The 23,011-nt window shown below is 34.6% G+C and overlaps 1 protein-coding gene across 1 annotated transcript in view; it reads left to right on the forward strand.

Moving 5' to 3' along the window:
- The window catches only part of LOC128210878 (uncharacterized), a 58,235-nt gene that overhangs the window by 17,550 nt on the left and 17,674 nt on the right, over nt 1–23,011 (forward strand). Inside the window, 34 exon segments of the mRNA XM_052915232.1 lie at nt 856–1,021; nt 1,520–1,680; nt 2,146–2,262; nt 3,337–3,493; nt 3,760–3,926; nt 4,050–4,217; nt 4,589–4,745; nt 5,247–5,410; nt 5,655–5,822; nt 6,071–6,238; nt 6,502–6,672; nt 6,848–7,015; nt 7,313–7,492; nt 7,918–8,021; nt 9,430–9,774; nt 11,257–11,356; nt 11,733–12,031; nt 14,360–14,570; nt 14,832–15,074; nt 15,294–15,419; nt 15,767–15,961; nt 16,366–16,617; nt 17,035–17,227; nt 18,283–18,449; nt 18,872–19,042; nt 19,599–19,721; nt 20,116–20,241; nt 20,429–20,563; nt 21,045–21,158; nt 21,401–21,661; nt 21,818–21,940; nt 22,117–22,242; nt 22,340–22,465; nt 22,803–22,934. Of these exon segments, the coding sequence (XP_052771192.1) occupies nt 856–1,021; nt 1,520–1,680; nt 2,146–2,262; nt 3,337–3,493; nt 3,760–3,926; nt 4,050–4,217; nt 4,589–4,745; nt 5,247–5,410; nt 5,655–5,822; nt 6,071–6,238; nt 6,502–6,672; nt 6,848–7,015; nt 7,313–7,492; nt 7,918–8,021; nt 9,430–9,774; nt 11,257–11,356; nt 11,733–12,031; nt 14,360–14,570; nt 14,832–15,074; nt 15,294–15,419; nt 15,767–15,961; nt 16,366–16,617; nt 17,035–17,227; nt 18,283–18,449; nt 18,872–19,042; nt 19,599–19,721; nt 20,116–20,241; nt 20,429–20,563; nt 21,045–21,158; nt 21,401–21,661; nt 21,818–21,940; nt 22,117–22,242; nt 22,340–22,465; nt 22,803–22,934 (5,784 nt within the window).

The following is a 23,011-nucleotide window of genomic DNA, read 5'->3' on the forward strand; positions in this document are numbered from 1 at the left end:
CTATTTATTGATTAATACACAAAAATGACATATTTAATCTGAAAAACGTCATGTCAACAAGAACAACGAAGCTTTGTCACCACTCTTCATCTGGATAACGACCCGACTACAATAATACAATGATAACTAGAGAGTCAAGCCAAGTAGGCACACTCTCAAATATTAACCCTGTTTAAAAGCACAAGGTAAGGGCAAAAACGACACTGAACGAAAGACACTCATGTGGAAACACCTTATACAAACGTACAAACACCAAGCACATACCACATATGCATCACAATAACTTGACCAATACAAGATGTGATTACCGATGCCCTAAAAGGGTATGCAAAAAATGTTGTACTTAGAAAAATATATTAAATAAATAAGCATTAAAGAACAGAATTGTTGGTTTCAATGTAATATCATACTTTATTTCACTCGTAATCATAGAAAAACATGTAAACATACTAATAAGTCTATATCTTACTTAGTACTATTTTTTAAAAGAAACAGAGATATATTTCAACGATAGCCAATCTTGATTAAAAAAAATATAAAAATAATAAAAGTTCTCTTGTTGATAATTGTATGAGCGGCAAACATTGACAATACACTTGTATGTCTGGCTGTAGAATTGATCGTGTTTGGCAGGCTCCTAGGTCTTTACAGATAAACATATCCCTTTCCATCAGAGTTTCAATGTTGTTGTGTATATAGTATAGAATGAAGAGGTACACATGGTTGTCGATTGAATTAATGAAATACGTATAAAATATACTGCTATATTTTGTATTACTATTTAGTGCATATGGGCATACATTGATTTCGGATGTATTTGGGATATGAAATGAGTCTTGTATTTATATGTTTAAGTAACAAACAGACCACTTAACGTGACGGGTGTTCGCCTCGCCGATGGAACCAGTAAATATGACGGCCGAGTAGAAATCCAGGAAAACTACGATTACTGGGGAACAGTGTGTGATAGATGGTTTGATTTTAAAGACGGAAATACACTTTGCCGAATGATGAACATGTCGTAAGTGAACCAAACAATGTATATGTATATATAAAATTATGTGAGTTTTGAATACCAAGTGCAATTTTGCATCATTGGCCCTATATTTTGCCATTTCCATAGACATTTTTTTGGATGAAACTAGTTACATTACTTTTATTTTCGAACTATAATTTATTTTTCACATTCATTTAAAATATCACAAACAAATTATAAATTAGTTTAGCGTAAGTCGTGGCAGTCGCCTCAATCATCATACGGTATAGGGGAATTTTTCACATTTATTTCATGAATAAACTGAGCACTAATTGACTTCTTGTTTGAAAACATGACACTGAAATTAGACCAACGTATGCCTCTTCTGATTTTTTCTCTTATCTTTATTATGTCTTTGTGAATTTGAATTCGTTTGATTAGACAAAACCATCGTTCAATATGATTTCAAAAATATTATAAGTCTCTTATTAAGAACATATTGTCAAATTCAATATGTTTCATTGGGTAAAATTTGTTTTACAGACTATTGCAATATTACGGCAGATCAAAGCATGGATCAGGCACAGGTCCTATGACGTTTGGTTACCTTACTTGCGATAAAGACGATTATCACATACAGGATTGCTATCATATGACACCATACTATTGCAGTTTATCTGAAACAGTGTCCCTATTGTGCTCCGGTGAGTTATAAGAATTTCTTCTTTCTCTTCACAGAATAGAGGTTCAGTTCGCTTATTATTAATGTAAAGCTAAAAAATCGAGTTAATCTGAAACCAAACCGTTGTAAATCCTCTCAATATCAATCGGATATGCATAAAATTAGATGTCTTTTCATTCAGAAATGTATGGTAAAACCTAATTCAAGCTGTATGGTTTTCTTTCTTGAAATGCCATGTAACGAAAGTAAACCCTAGTGGAGAAATGCAAGTGTAAAGATTCTAATTGATTTAAATAAAGAAGCAGACAACCTTTTCGCTTTCACCGATTGATATGCAATAGTTGGTCAGTTTTTAGATATTCGTTCACAAGGTATGCTGATGTACATTTGTGACGTGAAAATGGAGTTTATTGATTGTATGAAGCTAAGAATTCGAAACCTGTTATCATATCTGAATGCTTAATGTGTATTTTTATTTTACCAAAAGAATGCGAACCTCCGAAAGAAGACGGTGAAATAACATACTCGACAAACGGAACCATAGCAACCGTCCATTGCCACTATGAGTATCTGGCGGATGATCCTGTAATTGAATGTATCGATGGTAATTGGTCGCAAATTGGAGTCTGTGATTTCTACGGTAATACGTCAGCACATATATATTTGAACTTTTAGTTAAATAAAATATCATTTCATATCACTATAATTGTTTTCATTGAATGTAACTGTAAAAATCCTTTATGTTCCTCTTTATTGACGTTTTGACCTTCAGGCCTAATTCAAAATACCTACAAAGAACCTCTTTATCTTTTAAGATATGGAAAATGTAATATGTCGAATTACCTTAAACAGGAATGACGTCATAGTATAAAAAAACGCCAAATCGATGCACGTCGTAAATCAGCAAAAGCAGATTATGTATGTTAAGAGAGAAAAACAGCCATATTCAAATACATATATAACAGGAAACATAATATGATGATTAAAATATAGTGTGTATGCATTACATGGTGGCACAGATTAATGAAAATAGAAATGTATTTCATAAATCTGCAGAGCAAAGTTTGCTAATCAACTGTAGAGAAAATCATATTAAAAAAACAACAGTATGATAATTATGCGAAAGAAATAGTTAAATAATAAATAGTAAACTAAAAAATCACGAGGCAGATGTAAGACTTCAGCGTACACCAATGTCGAAGCATTCCATTGACAACGGCATTTCCCATAAAGATACGTGGATATCGGATTTAGAGACAATAACATGAGGGTCTAGGAATAACAGATTGATCCGGGAGATATAATGGATTACACGGCTGGGGACTGGGTACCATGGGGTCTGAACCAAAACCCAACTGGATGTGTTATGTAGAGGCCTTCTAAAGTACGGTGGTTGTTAATATATATTGCTGATATTGCTTTTTAATATAGCGATACATATAACTTACTACAAACTATAATTGTACTTATCACTTCTCTATGTGATTTATTTATATGCATGATAAATGTTTTATTATTGACTTATATATCACTCATTATCATATTATTTTTCAAACATTATGTACGCTACATTCGAATAGCAAAACGTGTTTTGTTTAAACGTTCATTCTACAGTACTTTTATATTTTTATCTTACGCAGTTACAATTAACAAAAATATTGATTCGTTCTTTTCAAAGGTCCTACGTTGAACATATCGTCTGTCCGTCTTGTTGATGGTGACGGGGTTTATGAAGGTCGTGTAGAAATAGAGATAGACGGAACTTATGGCACTGTTTGTGATAGCTTATTTGACCTGGATGACGCGGAAATGATATGCAAATTCTACAATCAAAAGTGAGTGACTTTTCTTTCGTTTCTATAGTTTAATTGCTTCTTTGATGTTCATCATAGCTCCGTTTGAAATGGCCAAAAGGTAATACACGCTCAGGTCAATCGTCAATGGTAAATGGTTTCGTTACCGTCAGTGAAAGCTATAAGAGAGAAAGACAGTTGTCCCAAACAACTTGCATGTGTACGTGTAACTATTGGTATAAATACGTACTAATACAGATACATATTGTGTTTTTCAATCTTTATAAAATCGTTATCGTCCGTTTCAGTTTTGGCGCGGCTTATTACTTTACGGGAGCGAGATATGGGGAAGGATCAGGTCCGATACATATTGACCGGCTCTTTTGCGGCGAAACGAACACGTCACTAGACCAGTGTCCATATCATTCCGAAGGGTTTTGCGATCATTCAAGAGATGTTTCGGCCGTGTGCAATGGTAATTGTTTTTTTTAAAAAACGTATTTGCAAATTATAAAGACATAACGGATTACTTGTTTATGTTAAATGCTTACAAAATAATTGCCATGCTATATATATTATACTATATGTTATTCCATAGAATGTGGTCAACCAGACATTGCCTTTTGGGGAATCAGATATTTCACATACAATGAATCAGCTTTGTACGCCGATTGCTCCTATTTTAAGACATACGTTGGTGAATTAAAAATGACGTGCGACCATGCAAACGGAGCATGGGTAACAGAAGGGGAGTGTCAAGAATACAGTGAGCATTCATATTTTGTTTTTCAGAACAAATTGTTTAGACTTTATTGGAAATTAGTTTTTTACACGAACATAAGTATAACATGGTTGGTTTGGAGACTGAGGATATGATTAAGCTTTTAAGCTTATCAAACGTCCATAGCATGCTCGATATACCTCTGTCATTTCAGTAACGAGCTTCTATTTGTATAAGTTTGCATTGAAATATATTTTTAAGCGATATAACATGTTTATCACCAAATGCCATTGCAGGAACTACCTTATTTAAGGTAATCTAAAACTCTTGTTGCAGATGGAAATCTTCAACTTCTGGATATGTTAGATCATTTGTAATGCTTTTCACACACAAATAATGACACTATATTATAATAGGCAGACCCCTCAATATACAGGACGTTCGCCTTTCTGGAGGCCAGAGTGAAATGGAAGGAAGAGTTGAGATCAAGTCCATGGATATTTGGGGCACTATATGCAGAGACGGATTTGGCAAAAAAGAGGCTGACGTTATTTGTAACATGATTGGCTACCCGTGAGTTTCAATGTAGCGTCTAACATAATGATGAGTATGATGATTGTGATCATGATCCTGATTGCGAATATTTTGTATCATTTGCTTTTTAATGCAAACGTAAACATTAAATATTTTGCAAACATTTGCATAAGCCTACGTGCTTATTTGAATAAATAACCGCGGTATATCTTTAGCAAAATAGGTCTGGTTAATTTGAATCCTGTGACAATCCAGAATATCACCACAACGTATTTATTAAATAAATGTATTATTTCATAAAAACTGTTATGGTCCAATTGGCAGTGTGTCATTTGTGTCACGTGATCGTAATTTCTAACCTGACTCGTTTTTTTGCTTTTGGACTTCATTATGAATTCATGATTTGTGTCTAGGCATCTGCAGTCCCATTTGTGGCTACTAAATGGGTAAAGTCAACGATTAAAGTCGTGCACGTTGATTTGTAAATCACTCTATGTAGGTTAATGTATGTATTCCATGGTTGTTTCAAATACATTTTAGTCCAGCACAAGTCGTGTATTTGAATGGTGAATATGGCGCCGGGACTGGGCCGATATTTGTCGACGATCTTTCATGTGGTTTATCTGACACACATATTAACAACTGTTCGTATGTTACATACGATGACTGTTCACACCTTCAAGATGTGGCCGTGAAATGCACAGGTAAAATTTAAAATAATGGGATGTTTGGTAAACATTTTAGTAAAAATAATAATCTTTGAAATTGTTCCAATGCATACAATATGTATTTCATTAGCATATTCACTTCGGAACAACCAAATGCATACATATTTTGTTTTATTTTAAACTAATAGAAAGAAGCTAATATCAGAATCATTTTATTTTTATTTTAAAATTGATACGTTTTTAAAAACAAACATTTGCATGAATTAAAAATATATTTCAGTATGCGATGACCCAACACCAGATAATGGCTCGATCAACGGGACAAAGTTTGTATACGGCATAGTTTTAGAAGTATCTTGCGACTACGGACACTACTTAGTAGGCGATCAATACATAACTTGTCAGAATGACGAAACATGGAGTAGTCGACCAGAGTGTCATTTAATTGGTATAATTTGCTATTTTACATATCGAGAGGAAACTACATAAACATTCTATGTGATGGTTAAAATGAAACCTTAAGAGTGTGTTTACTCTTTCCCTCGGTTATATTTACGGACTTTGAATATAACTGATGCTCTGATCTAACATAGATAGTTTCCATTTTATTATACGTATACTAAGGATGTATTCTAAACGTTTTTATTGTTACAGGACAAGTTTTATCATTGCTTGCAATTGTCCTTTGTATTTAAGAATGCGGCGACCCTACACCAGAAAACGGGAGGAGCAATGTTTCACAGACCACATTGAATGAAGTTGTAGAAATTACGTGTGACGAGGGGTATTACATCTCAGGGAGTTCAGTTATTCAGTGCCAAGAGAATCTGCAGTGGTCAGATGACACAACATGTGTAATTGTGGGTAAGACAATCTTCTGATTGATGTATGAATAATTCCTGTCATATGCATACACATTCTTAGTAGACCTATTTGGTTCAGCGCTTAAAATATCAAGCAGACCAAAGTAGATTCCTCTCCAAAATTTTATCAGCATTAGATTGTTGTGCCATGTATGTATTACTTTCACAACATTTTAGCGATTGTTAGTTTTATAATTTGCCTATGGCATGTGCATACACGACGATAAAACATTGAACTTTTATTCAAAGTGATCCTTTATTTAGATTGTGGTCCGATAGAGACTCATCATGCGCTGGTCGATATTGAGAATGTTACAACGTTTGGCGAGATAGCTCTTGTTAGCTGTGATACTGGGTATATACCTGAGGGGACAACTCCAGTCGAATGTCTTGCTAACGGAACTTGGAGTGAAATTCCTTCCTGTGCTATAAGAGGTTTGTTTCCTGTATGAAACAAGTTTAAAATGATTATGAATAAATGACAAACGATACACTTATCGCATTATTTGTTGTGTTTTCAAGTCGTACATAAAATAAAGCGATACTTATATTTAGATATATAATGCCTAATTGATATCACTGACAAAAGAAAACTTATAATTCTTATCAGAATGTGGAGATCCAACCCCAAGCATGGGCCAGAGGAACACCACCGTAACCACGTACGGAACTGTTGTATTAATATCATGTGAGGAGGGCTTAGAAACTACCGGCAACTCTGTTATAGAATGTCAGGCGGACGGAACCTGGAGCGATAATCCTGTCTGTGACTCTTCAGGTGAAGATTAAACACTATAAAAACAGAAAACTATCACGTTTGATGAGTTTAAATATTCAAAACGCGCTAGTAGAAATTTCTAACTTGTTTGCCAGTATTTCTATTTCAAACTGTTTATCTTGTGCTTTCTTTTATTCGTTCATTAATACAACGAACACATGGTACAGTAGTGTAAATTCAAATATGAATCCGGATTCATATGTATTTTAGAGTATTTAATTTGGTCGTTTACAACTGAATAGCAACATTTCTTTAGAAGCAATTATTATTACACATATACTGTTAAAGGAATGTGAGTGTGTATTATTTCAGATTGTGGGCCACTATCTGTCGCTCACGGGCAAGTTACAACATCTGGTGACACCACTTTTGGAAACACTGCAACAATTGTTTGCAATGAGGGTTACTCGCTTGGTGGTTCTGGTGAAATCCTATGCACAGTTTTCGGATGGGAAAATGTTACTTGTGTGCTTCAAGGTAAAACCACACTTTTTAAAAAAGACATATCATAATGCAATTCTTAAAGGTCCGACAATATGAAATATATTTAACATTCCTGAACTTGGTATTTTTGTTTCTTTAAGATTGTGGAAATTTGACCATCGACAACGGCGAAGTTCTCTTCGATACCGGAACCAGATTTGGCGACAGTGCAGAAGTTTATTGTTTTCTTGGTTTCGATCTTAATGGGGACTCTAGAATAACATGCTTGGATGGAAGCAAATGGAGTGACTACCCAATCTGCGACATTAAAAGTAACACACTTGTAATAAAATCAGTCTATCTCTATAAAAGTATATTGTTTAGATTTGTCTTTACACATCAAGGAGAATAATGAAAATGACGAAACAAGGTTAATTATATTCTGGTTAAAATTTCAACATTGTTTCATCCCTGTTTAGAATGTCCAGTAATTGAAACATCAATTAATGGCTTCATTGACGAACCATATTCAACAACTTTTGGCTCCACCGTGACGTTTAACTGCAATGTTGGGTTTCTTCTGGTTGGTGAAATGTCCATAAACTGCGAAGGTTCCGGAGAATGGAGCACCGATTTTCCGACCTGTGTGCAAAAATGTTAGTTCGAATATATTTAACCCTAAGTCTATCTATTTGAGTAAATGAGTTATTAGAATACTACTACACTAGTTCATTCATTCTATGTGCAACAATGTTTTTCATGCAAGTCGATGCTTTCTATGTATCTGTGTTTGATCAAAGTATAAATGTGCTAAACACGAATCATTCTAATTAAAGCACCTATCGGCGGAGTTTGTGGAAACAAAAAAATACTGTTTAACTCCTAATGCAAAATGCGTTGAAGGCGTTTGTTCCTGCAAGACAGGTGTTTATGATAACAGGACAAACTACTGCAACAGAAGTATGTTTTATCGTTTTGTCGTATTTGTTGAAAAATGTCTATATTGTTATTGCTATATGATTATGTACTCAAGGTGTATATATTTTAACCGCCTCTAGTGGTTTGGTTGTACACGAGCAATCTAACCACTACGTCGAAGATTCGATTTATATACGGGGGTTGTTCTGATATTGCAGCTTGCTGACGCAGAAATAGTTAAGTGTATTGGTTACGGTTGCATTCCTGCCCAACGTTATGCGTAAAGGGTAGGAACGGAGAGAAAAAATGTTCATCAATCAAGGTGTCTCATAAGTTCAGTGGGCTGAACCTCTATTAAGAGGGGTAACATTAGAATAAACAAACATTTTACTCTAACATAACGTATTTATGAACGATACGTGTATCCTCATGGAACTTTCTATTTCAGTGCCACTATTTCCTTTTCACAACGGCTCTTCAAAAAACGTTGCCGTCACGCAACAATGTAGTAACGCTATTATATTTCCACCAGGAATACCGGTGTTCAAATGGATAAGATACAAAATATATGTAAGAGTTTTTTCTTCGAGTAGTCTGTTAATATATATATATGTTGAAATCGATGTCAATATAGGAAATTGTCAAATTAATTTGTGTTTATAGGAAAATTGCGAGATAATCCCAACAATTTTGCTTCAATCATTACTTGACGTTGTTTCAATGATTTTAAACCGGCTACTTTACTACGTCAAGCAAAATCTGTGAAATATAAGTAATGAAAATGATATTATTATGCAAAATAATTATGTCTATTACCAAAAGTCATATATTATATGTGGCATGACCCTTTGACCGTCTTTAATTGTTTTATTGCCTTTGGCAGTACATACTACGACCTAAATGCATGTGGGGCGTGTATTATTTTAAACGAACTCTAAAACTAAGGAGCATACATTCAGAAACTATTTTATTCCGGTAGTCAAATAGTTTGAAACAAGTACGATAATTATCATTAAACAGGAGATTCAGCTATGCTTGAACCTAATTGTATGCATTGACCTTTACATTTATAGGTTTGCTCTAACGGGTACGTAAGTTTTGATAAACCACACACCAACCCTGGACCTCCAAACACCAGTGGCCGTAAAAATAGCCATGGTAATGTTTTCGACGATGTTCCAATTATGGCTGCGTACTATGCTGAAATAAACACACAGAGAACACAATCAATTTCATATCGAACAGTTGATATTTTAAATGACTTTCCATTCAGTGAGGAACAGGAAAATGATATCGACATTGTCAGATATCTTGTCAGAGAATTCGAAAAGTGGTCCTCATTTGAACCGAAGTTTCTGCTTATTGCCGACTGGAACAAGGTTTCACCGCTTCACAATAACACATTCCATTCTTCATCAGTTAGTATATTATTTTGATGGCAATTTCATTGCATCATTACAAATAAAGCAGGTATAACGCCATGTTCTCTGTCTCAGTCAATTTGCAAGCTATATTGTGTAGCACATACGGTAAAACCAAGGCTATTTGAAATGAAATTAGACTTTTATACGCTCGTTGATAGCACGGGACGTATTATAGTTTCACCTACGGCTTACGGGCAGGCGGGCGTCCAGTTTGTTGTCCAATAATAACTTTATTCGTCAGGTCTTCTATGTCCCTCCAGAATTATGACCCTCGAATTTGCAAAAAACTTTATTTACAGTGGCCGCTCTTTATATTTGATAAAATACAATCAATTATCACCATATTTGATGTTCTTAAATAGGACTGGCGTATTTTGCGACAGTTTATGCTCTTGTTTTTCTAATGTTATAGACATGCGTTAACACATTTGTATTTAATTGTTACAATACTGGCTTTATATAAATTAAACCAGGCCCAACTATCACAAACATACTAAACGGTTGGAATGTCATTCACAAATTTATAATTTGGGTTAAAATCCTTCTTCTTTTCTGGTATTTCCTTATGGTACAAGTTACCATCATGAACCGATAATTAATACATTTCCCAGAACAGCACGAAGAAATTTTAGGAAACAAGCCCAATCGTAACTTTCGCACTATTGGTAATTTTAATGGAGAGACTACCACTCTTAAATTACTTGAGAAAAGTTTATTATTGAATCTGTATTATAAATTATTTGACAAGTATTAGCTAGATGTAAGTTCAATCTACGAATATTTACTACAGGTGTCTTTTTAAACTGGTCAGGGAAATGATTTTGATTCAAAGTTAACAAAGCCTGCCTCCTAGGTATAGGTGTTTGGTTTCTATTTTTAGGTACTGTATTAATATTTTTTTGCAAGAATAGCCACCTCGTTTATAGAAACGTTGTAGAACATTGCCAAAAAGCTATATTAACGACCACCTAAAATCAACGTAACTGACTTAAGAGTAGGATTCTGGCATATTAAATACGGTCTAAAAACTCATAAGTGATTTATAATTCAGTTATATAAAGTGTGTGAATGAAATCAACACTGAGTGAATGAGAAAAATGTACTACCAAAAATTAAGTCGCATTCTTAATTTAAATATCTCATTGGTCACATTAAATTAAAACTTAATAATTTCTCAAATACAATATTTTATTGATTTTATTGAAACAAATCATACTTTTTTGTTAAAAAAAAAACTTCAATACTTTTCTTTTAATTTGACTATGAAAATTTAACGAAATTGATTAGGAATTGACTTACGATTCTTTATGGAACATGTCCCCTTCTCAACCGATGTCGAATGTCAAATGTTATGACTCCTTATTAATATAGTTATCAGTCAATGTTGAAACCAAATTAGGAATGTAAAGGTAGACAGCCGTTAAACGTTCGTTGCATAACATTATAATTATAATCTAAACACTAGAATATTTTCAGGTGGCATCTTTTCAGCTCGCTCTCGTTTCGGACGGACTTACGACATTCATCATGAGAATTTATCCAAGAGATTTAATGCAGTGGACGTTGCAACACAAAAGCGTGAAAGATGTCAATGTTTGGGTGGGATTTTACAATGCTGACATAAAAAGAACAAAAACCAATGCCAATTCGTTCAAACGAAACGCTCTTTAGATGGATCTACATTCTCAAACTAAAAGTATGCAAATATATTGCCAAGAAGTATACGTCGTTCAAAAATTGAACTTTGTAAAAGTAATTGTATACATGTCATATAATATATATTAATTGATTGATGTAAATAAATCGATTGAAACTACGGGGGTAATCCAAGTAGCCACATAATTGACCCCTTTAAAGCACACGATTAAGGCATACAAAATAAAGTATACGAAATGCTAGTGTTCTTACATTTTCATACGTGAAAATGTATCAATATATATGTATTTTTTCAGATGTCAAGGGACTTTTATTGAATCGAGTGTCTAGTCTTGGAAAATGGAAATCCCATGACGTTTTGGATTGCGTAGATTGGTACAATCGACATATGACAGTTAAAGGCACGTATCACGAAATCATGTCTATCTACCTACCGGAATGTCCATGTGACCTTAACCTTGCAAGGTTTGACCCTTGGTACTGGATAATTGGTTCGAAAATTCGACGATTCTGGTGGCAAAGTGTGGATGACTTTGAGGGAGATGTTGTTTGTGTGGACATGTGGCATAGAAGTATATTTGATCCATATGGAAAGGTATGCTTCTTAAATTGAAAGCAAGCACATGATCATTCTACAAATTAGTCTGTAGATTATTCGATTTGTAAATATGTTTTATTCAAATTCAGACATAAGATAAAACACAAGTTTATATTTATTCGAATACAAGTAGATTATTGCAGATTTCTGTAATATTGCAAAGTATAAGCAACGGTAACTTAAATGTTGCGCTAGTTTTAATTTCGCTAATAAATCGCTGTGGGAAAAATTACAATGCACAAATTTTCCATACTCCTCCCTCATTTTCAAATTTGTAAACGAATATTTTACTACAGTTATTGACATTTAAATATATATTTTATATTCATTTATTTTTAGCACACCTAAGCACAAAGCGCTTAATGTGAAGTTTTTGTGATCGTCCGTTGTCCGTCCTCAACATTTTTAATTTTTTTTTAAGATATTCTTGAAATCAAAAAGCGCTCATTATTGATATTTAGTTCGCAGCATCATTTAGAACCCTTTACATTGATAGTTCAAATCATGTTGTAAAAAGACCATTGACCGTTCGAGAGGTTTTCTTTATACTTCTTTATTTAATTTTGAAAAAGTCTTTGATGGCCCAGACCATTTACATTCGGTATTTAGTCCCAATTATTTCTACATAGCAACCAATAATTGCCTTAGCAACCAATGGATTCTTTCGGCATCAATGGCTTTCTGTGCAACCACTAACTGGCGAAGCAACCTATGATTTCATTAGCACTCAATTACTCCCTTAGGACCCAGTGACCTCCTGAGCAACCAAAGACTTCCTTAACTACAACTTACTTTCTTAGCAACCAATGACCTTATTGGCAACCATCGACTTACTTAGCGACATCTTATTTCATAAGCAACCGATGACATCTTGAGCAACAAACGACATCCTACGAAACCAATGTCTTTCTAAGCAACCAGTGACTTCCTTTGCTACTATTGACAACTTTAGCAACTTACTACTTTTATTAAAACGTATGACTTACGTACCTACTAATGATTACCTTAGAAACCGGATAAGTCGAGATCATCCACATACTTTCTTATCTATCAATGACTTCCTTATCGACCGATGACCTTTTTCTAGCAACCAATGACTTCCTTAGCAGCAACTTTTAAATCATCCATCAACCAATGACCATATGACTTCCATAGCGAACACTTGCTTTCGTAGAAACAGAGAACGCCATACTTTCACACCCGTCCATATCAAACCATGACTTCCCTAGGAACAAGTAAAATCTCATGATTTCTTACCAACGAATAACTACTAAACAATTACCTTCATCTATATCAACCAATTCCCTCTTTTCAGCAAATGACTTCCTTAGAAAGGATTGATTACCTAAGCCACCAGTTACTTTATTAGAAACAACTAACTGCCTTAGCAACCATTAACCTTCTAAATAACCTATAACTTACTAAGCAACCAATTAACACCAGATAATTCCAAAGCTTTATTACTGCCTAAGATATCAATGACCTTTTTTGCAATTTAAGACCTTCTTAGAAACAAACGACTTCCAATTACTTCTTAGAAACTACCTACATCAATATCATCCAGGGACTATCTTGGCAACTTATGATTTCCTTAGAAATAAATTACTTTCTTAGCGACCGTTTACTGCCTTAGCAACCAATTACGTCCTCGGCAACTAGTAACTTCCTTACCAACTACCTTCATCTTCAGCAACAAATAGCTTCCTTAGAAACATATGACCTCCTTAACAACCAATCACTTTCTTAGAAAACCAGTTTCTACCTTAGCAACTTCCATCATTTATCACACCCAATGACCTCTTAAGCATTTATTAGAAACCAATGACTTTCTTAGCAATCGATGTCTTCCTAAACAACTACCTTTATACATTGCAACCAATGACTTCTTCAACAACTACTGACGTCAATAGTAACAGTCCGCTTCAATTGCCGTCACAATCATTTTCCCGGGGGAGAACCACCTTATTGCCTTTCCTGGAAATACAACTGACTTCCGTTCACAAGATCCACCATCTCTATCAACCATCGAATTTCTCGGCAACCAGTTACCTCCTTAACAAGAAGCAACATCCTTAATAATCACTTACTTTTTTATAATTTATCAGGTGAGAGATAAAGGGTCATTTTGGCGTCTTTTTCATTTAGACCAAAGTGTAATCCGGTCTGCATGTTCGATGTATATTGGTTACATTCATGAAAGAAACTACAACAAAACATTGTTCAACGAAAGTTAGAACTTATTTATATTAGGGAAAGCGTTTCAAAAGTGGCTTAGAACGAACCATAGGATACTTATATTATATATGCAATACACCTTCTCTTTAGTCTTGTTGCTATTATCGCGAGTCACGTCGATTTGTTGAGGGGCGACCACTTGCTGGCGGTTTATACCACTTCCACCCGTCATTCTCCGCGAGGGATCATGCCATATATGATGTTGGAATGAAACAAAAATGTTGCAAATCAAACTATTGCGAATTATATTATCAGCTCCATCCTATTGGAACTTGTTACACGCGGTCACCCTATAGTCAAGGTACTTCAAACCGTAATATAATGCAGACAAATGTATAAAAATTTTTTGGCGAAAGCGCGTACGTCATATGATAATTCGTAACAACTTTTACGAGGCCAATTTATTAAAGACGTATGCTTAGAATACATATATTTTTATATATATATTATCTTTCCATGCCTGTTAAAATATACTGCATACAATGGTTCTTACTAGAATGAATCCTGTCCGCACGCTATTTGTTTTTTTCTAATTCTTTGATTTGTTAATTATACTTTTAAGGTAAATTCTGGGGGGACCCTCATATTAGCACATTGGATGGAATGAATTATACTTTCAACGGGCTTGGAGAATACACACTTCTTCTGACGGAATCCAACAACACCTGGTTCACTTTGCAAGCACGAACCGAGCGAGCCATTAAGCACGATGGTAACTTGTCTGATGCCACTATATTCAGTGCTTTCGCAGCAAAGGATCATACAAATGCCTCCCTTCACGTAGAACTTAACTCAGCTAAAGAAGGTAAAATTTAGGTTGCAGAACAAGTTGCAGAAACTGGTCTTTGTTAAACTTTTTATAATCTGTACTTAAGTTATTCTAACAATAAAGACCTGACAAAAACGCGCCTATATAGTTTAAAAAATAATATTTCAATTTGGGAACGTTTTACATTTGATACATTGTTAATTGTATAATAATGCATTTACATTGATTCTTTATTCAATTTTGAATGTCCTGCAGGATTTATTTTGTACGGAAACGGAGTGGACCTTACAACACAGTTCCAGACCGGTGTCGATTATGATTCGTCCACGCTATCTATTTCAAACAACAATGGTTCTGCAAGGGTGTTTTTCAAAAACACAGGTATCTCTATACTTGTTTTCTTGATTCGGTATTAAATTAGTCAATTATTAACACAGGTGATTTTTCACTGTTTGTTCAATATGACGTAGTGGACGGCGCAAAAGGACATTGACAATGATACTTCTACCATTAATATCAACGACCACACCCAATAAGCCCGACATTGCGTTTTGCCATACATTTCTATCGTTTCTGCTTCCGAAGGATCTCTCCTTCGAAACGAATTAGTTTGAATTTTATAGCTTAGAGTCATTTCGATATAAAGGGACAACTATGTCATCATTGACGTCATGAAGTACTAAGCTTAAATCTGCTAAGTTAATACCAATGGCTTTGACTTTTAACAGGTGTTATGCTGGACGTAGGTGTTGGTGTCGAGATGCTTTCTTTGAGTACAATAGTGCCATCCAGGTTTGCCAACATTACATGTGGGCTTCTGGGAAATTTTGACGGCGATTCTTCTAATGACTTGAAGTTTCCGAATGGAACTGCTCTTAACTCCTCCTCATCGGAACGTGAAATGTTCTTCTACGGTCAAACATGTAAACACCCCTTATTGTTAATATATTATACATGTACTGTGTTGTTTGTGGAGTTTTGAGCTGTTGTTCCATGTTTTGGGTTGGTGAGTGTTTGTTTTTGTGTCCTATGTCTTTGGCCTTGACCTTGTGCCATTAAACGGGGTTTATGTTTAAACTTTCGACTACTGTGCTTGTTTCTGTAGTTTGTCATATAAATATATGTATGTATTGTTGTTTGTTAACACACATAAAATGTTGAACTATTTTTTAAACCATTCAAGTAAGGGGAATTAATTTAATCAGAATGAAAATCTCGTGTGTCAGTATTAATCCGGTTTTATTTGCTGATTTCATAATATTTCATCTCAATGATGTTGATTTGGATTTTGTTGGGACTGCATATTATTTATTTGCTCTTGCTCTAGGGGCTGTAAATGAAAGTACAACAGTGTTCTTCTATGAGGATGGAAAAGATCACGATAACTTTCACAACACTTCCTATGTACCACTCTTTCTGGACGAGGTTGATAATGTCACAATGGCTTTGGCCGTAGAGGCTTGTAAAGGAACATCAAGCACAGAATGTATTTACGACTTTGCACTCACACTGAATCCGGCGATCGCCGCAGATACAGTGAATAGAAGACAGCAGTTTGACAAAGACCAGCAGGAAATAGGTAATGCAAAAGCTGGCATTAAGTTTTGTGTGGCCGTTTCGTCACTCTGTGCGTTGTCTACAGTACTTATGTAGTTATATAATTTCAAATCCTTCAGGATCACTGAATTTAACGTCTCGATTAAATCGATGCCAGGTTATCATATTTGTAATCATCAACATTTAATTAATACTGATATAATTATAATTTGGGGTTCCTTATAGTATCACTTCCAAACGGTATTCGTAAAGAGAACTTTATTTGCCACACTCGTTTACTTCAGTAAGTAATCATGAGAGTAAAGTCATTAGACAGAAATGTGGCAAGTTTCAAAGGAATTTGGGATAACGATTTATTTGCAAAACTCAAGCACTTTAAAATAGCTATAGTCGTAAAGAAGTGTATTTATTATTATGTTGAATTTTCTTTTAAATTCAGACCAGGTTATACCAACTGTTGAGGGATGCAATGTTGTCAACGTTACTGCAGGGGAAAACGTAACATGTACTGTAAATGTTGACGACAGCATCGATATAGAGATCCTGGGAAACAAAACATATAATGCTACTTTTGATCGATTGTCATCAACCATAAAGTATACGCATACTGGTGACATATCCTCACCATTAAGGTATATCAGAAGCTTATTGGTGCTGATCGTCTTGCTTGATATTAAACACCATATGTGATTTGTTTTCAAATCTCTGTATACCGAATCATCCATTCAAAATCCTTTAAATGGTCCGACATGCGAGCTTAAGATCGCCCTAACAATGTGTATGTTCTTCGAAAAATAAATTTAGCAGTTTGCAGGTTATAATTAAACTTTTCGGGTGTCCAAGCCCTTCTTAATCATTAACCATTTACCTTAAATGTTCCTTACGGCCTTCCACAGTGCAAACGTCCTTTGAAAGATCAAAATTAAAAATGTTTAATTTCTTTTTTATTAAGCTTTGAGGTTCAAAAATAAGCTAGCATAATTCAAATATCCGTTGCAACATGTGAAGGTAATTAGGAGTTGAGCAATTTATACAAAAGAAGATTTTATGAGAGTTCCGATCAAAAACATTTACATTTTTCTGGAAATGACTCGATACAAATTGAATATGTTTTTGTGTCGAACTTGTCAGAACTACCCAATCAACAATGTAATGCGACTTTGTAGTTATTGTCATCTAGAATAGCATATATACACATACAGGTGACATATCATATCCATTAAGGTAAAGGAGAGGCTTATTGATGCAGATTGATTTGCTTGATATTGAACTCAATATGTGATTTTTTAATCAACGTTTACCAAAAGATACATGCAAAACCCTTCAAATGGACTGATACGCAAGCTAATTATCGCACAATGTGTATGATCTTCGAAAAAAAATCGAGTGTTCAAGCCCTTCTTAATCATTATATTTTTACCTAAAATATTCTTAATGCCTGAGATTGCAATTTGTTTTAGCAGTGGGAGAACACATGTTACACCATGTCTGTTAAGTTGTAAAACTTAAATCTTATTGTTTAAGTGTAGTAATTATTGAAGACCGAAAGGTGATATCATTGGCTGGAAATGTAGGTTCTTTTTAAGAAAACGGAATACATACATATCAACATGAACACGATATATTTAAACAATAATAAACTAAACCCGTTGTTTTAAGAGTCTATATCCCTTTTACACAACAATAGGTACCAGGCCGTAAATCAAGAAGGCCTCGCGTCTGTCGAGCATGTTATCTCCGTCGTCGTTTGTACAGGGTGTAACAACCATGGCAATTGTACGCCAGTTTTACGGGCTGATCGGAATGACGATAACTTCAGATACAACGAGTGTGAATGTCGGCCAGGATATGACGGTAAAGTGAAATAATAATGATATTAAGTTATTATGTATCATTGAGCATACCTTTGGTTGTTTTAAATCACTGTAATATACTGAACATTAATTTACTGTTTGAAATGGCTGAAAGTACTTTTTGCAGTTCTGATAGAATCAAATTTCCAGAACTATTTTGTATGCCGTATTGCGTTATGATTCTTGATTGTACAAGTGTAAAACTCAATGAAATTATGAACTAATTCGTGTATATTTACATTATAAATGATTTCAGAGATCTTACATACTGTTTTTTATTAGTAATATCTTAATACTTGGAGAAAAATATAGGAACATGCGATGAAATCATAATCAAATAACTTCACTAAAGTGGAAACTTGTTGCTTATATGACCTTTACGATTAATCTTATATAAAGTTTCTTTTCCTTCTGTCTTGTCAGGAATTAACTGCGAAAGTAACTACGATGGTTGTGCGGGTAACCCTTGTTCCCTTGGCAGTAACTGCACTGATTTGTCACCAGAGGAGCAGCAAAGTCAAGGACGAGCGTACATGTGTAGTGAGTGTCCATTAGGGTACATAGCTCAGGAATACGACGAAAACATTTGCATTGGTGCGTTGGTTTCTTTGTTACAAATTTTATATCAGTTGATTCTCTTGTTTATGCTAAAATGTTTGACTAACGGGCTCTCCTCTGTAGTTTCCATCATATTATTGAGGTAAAGGTTTAACCAGTTTCTCTTTCATATAAAATTACTACTAACATTAGCATTGAATTTGAAGAAAAACAAAATAAATTTTTTGACTCCAAATATGATGACGATCATAAACCAGGATCTAAGTTATACAGAATTAAAAATTAATCAATGATTTTATTTGAGTCTCTCTTCTAGTTTGATATATTGTTGCAAGATGTACACATACCTTAATCGATTTTATTGTAGACGTAAATTAACTGTTCACGGAATTCGCGTGATATACATAAACACTTTGCGGCTGTACGGAGGTCAATACAACCGGAATATACTGTTAATGGTTTTTCAGGGGAGAAAACTCATTTAATTAGGTTTCGTGTTAATTAAGTTCCGTTTTGCAAATGCAGAAATAATGTTTATAATATATAAAGCACACTCATACAGTAGTCTTAGACGAAATCGTCCTTGTTTCAGACATAGATGAATGCGCTAGTAACAGTTCTTGCGAACAATCGTGCATAAATACAGAAGGAAGTTTCATATGTCTATGTGAACGAGGATTACAACAAGACCGCACCAACTTATCTTCGTGCAGAGGTACTTCTAAAATAGTTTGAATACTTAATAAGTGTACAATATATATATATATTTGCAATAGATTTTCACGCTTTGTAGGAATAAGTTTTATAACGATAGTTTCATAGAAAACGTTGTAATGTACAACAATATTTGCTATTGGCTGATACGAAATATGTGCTTTTAAAATCATCTGATTGAAACGTATTTATTGTGATCTAAGTCGTACTTGATAACATGTGAGGTACATACATATTTTCAGGAAAAAAGATTTGTTTATTGGCTAGTTGAATAAGATTTATGTGATATTTGTTCACGGTAGCTAATGTATATCGATACCGGCCTGTTCGATATTGATATTCGTTGCATGTCGGAATGTCGAAATGTTTGCCTTGTACGTATTGGTATCTTATAGATATCAATGAATGCGAAGATGAAACTCATAACTGTAGTCAGGTGTGCGTCAACATCTACGGCGGTTATCGATGTGAATGTAGGACGGGCTTTGTTCTGAACGAAACCACCGGGCAGTGTTTACAAGGTATGACCAAGCTTGCTAGGATTAAGATGTTTTGATAATTAATTAGTAGAACAGCAAAGTTGGGTGTACTGTACACAAACGGTGTGTACTGATTTTTTTCACATCGTTACAGATTTACATCATTTACACAGATTTTGCTCACAATGAAGGCGATAAATAGAACTAAACCAATTTAATTGTTTTACAGGCGATGTAAATCAATGTGACTCTGCAACCATAAATTGTAACAACACTGCTGGATGCACAGTGGACGAAGACAATACAACAACATGTTTTTGCGAGAGAGGGTTGGAGCTGGATAGCTCGGGAGCAAGTTGCAAAGGTTTTAATATTTAAAGACGGTAGTCATCAGCATTGATGTGCATTTTCAGAGCGAAAGTTTAAACGTTCAGTGTGATACTATATGAAACCTACCATAGCTAAGTGGGTATTTACCATAGTATTGCAATGAATGTAACAGGCAAAAGGTTATTTATATGTTTGACGACCGCGTATCTACGCCGTTAATAAACGGGCGAAAAAATGTATCAATGTGTTCTTAAGCAAAACATAGAATTTTTGTACCATAACAGTTTTGTACCCAGATAAGTTTTTGAATTTTCGTTCCAATTATAGCAATATGGCCTTGACATTTCGTACCCATTGGTACGTTTTGAATAGGGCGTAACCTAAAAACTTATATTAACATTGAACATGTCGTATTAGTACATATTTCATTCAGTAGTATTTATAATTTAAAATGTTCGCCACTTGCTTTGTTTGTCAGGTTAATGTTATCTTCTGACATTTTATGAAACTTTCAGATATCGACGAATGTCTGCGACACATATGTCCCCAAGAATGCGTCAATTTCAGAGGTGGATTTGAATGTACGTGTTTAGATGGATACCTACTGGAAGGAATATCAACATGTTCTGGTATAAGGCATTTTCAAAGATTGATAGTCTTAATTATAAACGTAAACTTCAAAGCTTTAGTAATCCCAATAATGTTGAAATTGAACCAGATAAAACGAGGACGCACATTAAAGAAATGAGTTTAACATTTTGGTAATTTAGTTTGCAATATCTGCATTTGTATTATATATTAAGATATAAAATCGCTGCACACAAAAAATGTTCTGAAATTGGACATTGAGTTTGTTTTATTTTTTATCCAGAATGCGAAGTACCATATTTTGGACATAAATGTAACAATACGTGTGACTGTTCCGGAAGAGGTACAATAGAATGCAATCCTGTAAGAGGTTGTGTGTGTGAGGCGGGATGGACCGGAGGCACATGTGATGATGACATCAATGAATGTGACGTAGATCCTGACATATGCGCAGATGTTCGAAAGTATTGCACTAATAATGTTGGATCTTACACATGTGATTGCATAAATGGGTATGAGAAGAACGACGAAGATGCATGCACAGGTAAGTGTTTCGAACCGTTTAGAATTTATATATTTCATCGTTAACATAAATGTGAAATTCGTATTGATGGGCTTTAGCAGAAATGCTAATTCTAATGTGCATATGTTCAATTATATCAATTTCTTAATGTACATTGCCTGTACTAATAATACATAGATGTTGATGAATGTGCCGACGCGTCGTTGCACGACTGCCACCAACAGTGTTCAAACAACATTGGCAGTTATAGCTGCAGCTGTAGCGTTGGTTATGCCAAAATAAATGGAACGTCGTGTCAAGGTCAGTACTATTTTAATGCAAGAAATGAAAACAAATTGTCTCAGATTTATTGATTAATATCACCTATGGTAAGTTGTTTCAACGAAGTTATTGCTGTAACATCAGATAAAAGGACATATATTTTTAATCAGTTTCGTTGAACAACATGGTCTTAATTTAAATTTAATTATCTTTAGATTTTGATGAATGTGCTCGTGGAACTGCGACCTGTGAACAAATGTGTGAGAACGTGCCTGGCTCCTACAACTGCTATTGTCACTTTGGCTACAAATTGAGTGATGATCGTCGGACATGTACCAAAAGTAATGTATATTTAAAAAATACATTTCAATTGTAGTTAGTACGAACTGCATTCTACTATGAAAGTCTACATATCTAGTGTTCTGTTGTTTTTTTCAGTTGCCGATCCGTGCAGGACATTGTATAATCTGACATGTACCGGGTACTGTGTGGTCAAAGATAACACAGCAGAATGTAGGTGTCGACAAGGGTTCGTTTTAACAGAAGATACACAGACATGCCTTGGTTCGTGTCTTTCTTGGTCGTATTATCAAGACTCATGATCTTATAGACAGTTGCCTAAAGAGTTATTCTTAAAACCAGCTTCAGGAATGCTTTTTAATTATTTCAATTTGGATACGTATTAGTTAACTACAATGATATACATATGAGCAATACTGATATCGGACTTTGGGCAGTTATTAAAAGGGATAATCATTATTTACAATGTTTTTGCTTCCCATCACAGTCACTTAACAGTCCAGATCAAACCGATTCCGCTACTTTGTACATGAAATATATTTATATATGCGTCTGAAACATCTCTCAGATAATGTATTCAAATATATTTTATTTTCTTCAGATGTAAATGAATGTCAAACCAGTGAGTTGAATGGCTGCGATTCTGCCGCCACATGTATGAACACTGACGGATCATATCAGTGTGAATGTCCAATAGGTGCACGTTTGGAAAATGATGGTCGCACATGCACAGGTATTGTATACCTAAATTGTTCAACTGAGCAAAATTGCAAGAAGGCATTTCATACAGTTTAAAGTTTTGACTGTTTT

The sequence above is a fragment of the Mya arenaria genome, chromosome 12 (assembly GCF_026914265.1).
Source record: "Mya arenaria isolate MELC-2E11 chromosome 12, ASM2691426v1".
Classification (NCBI taxonomy): Eukaryota; Metazoa; Mollusca; class Bivalvia; order Myida; family Myidae; genus Mya; species Mya arenaria.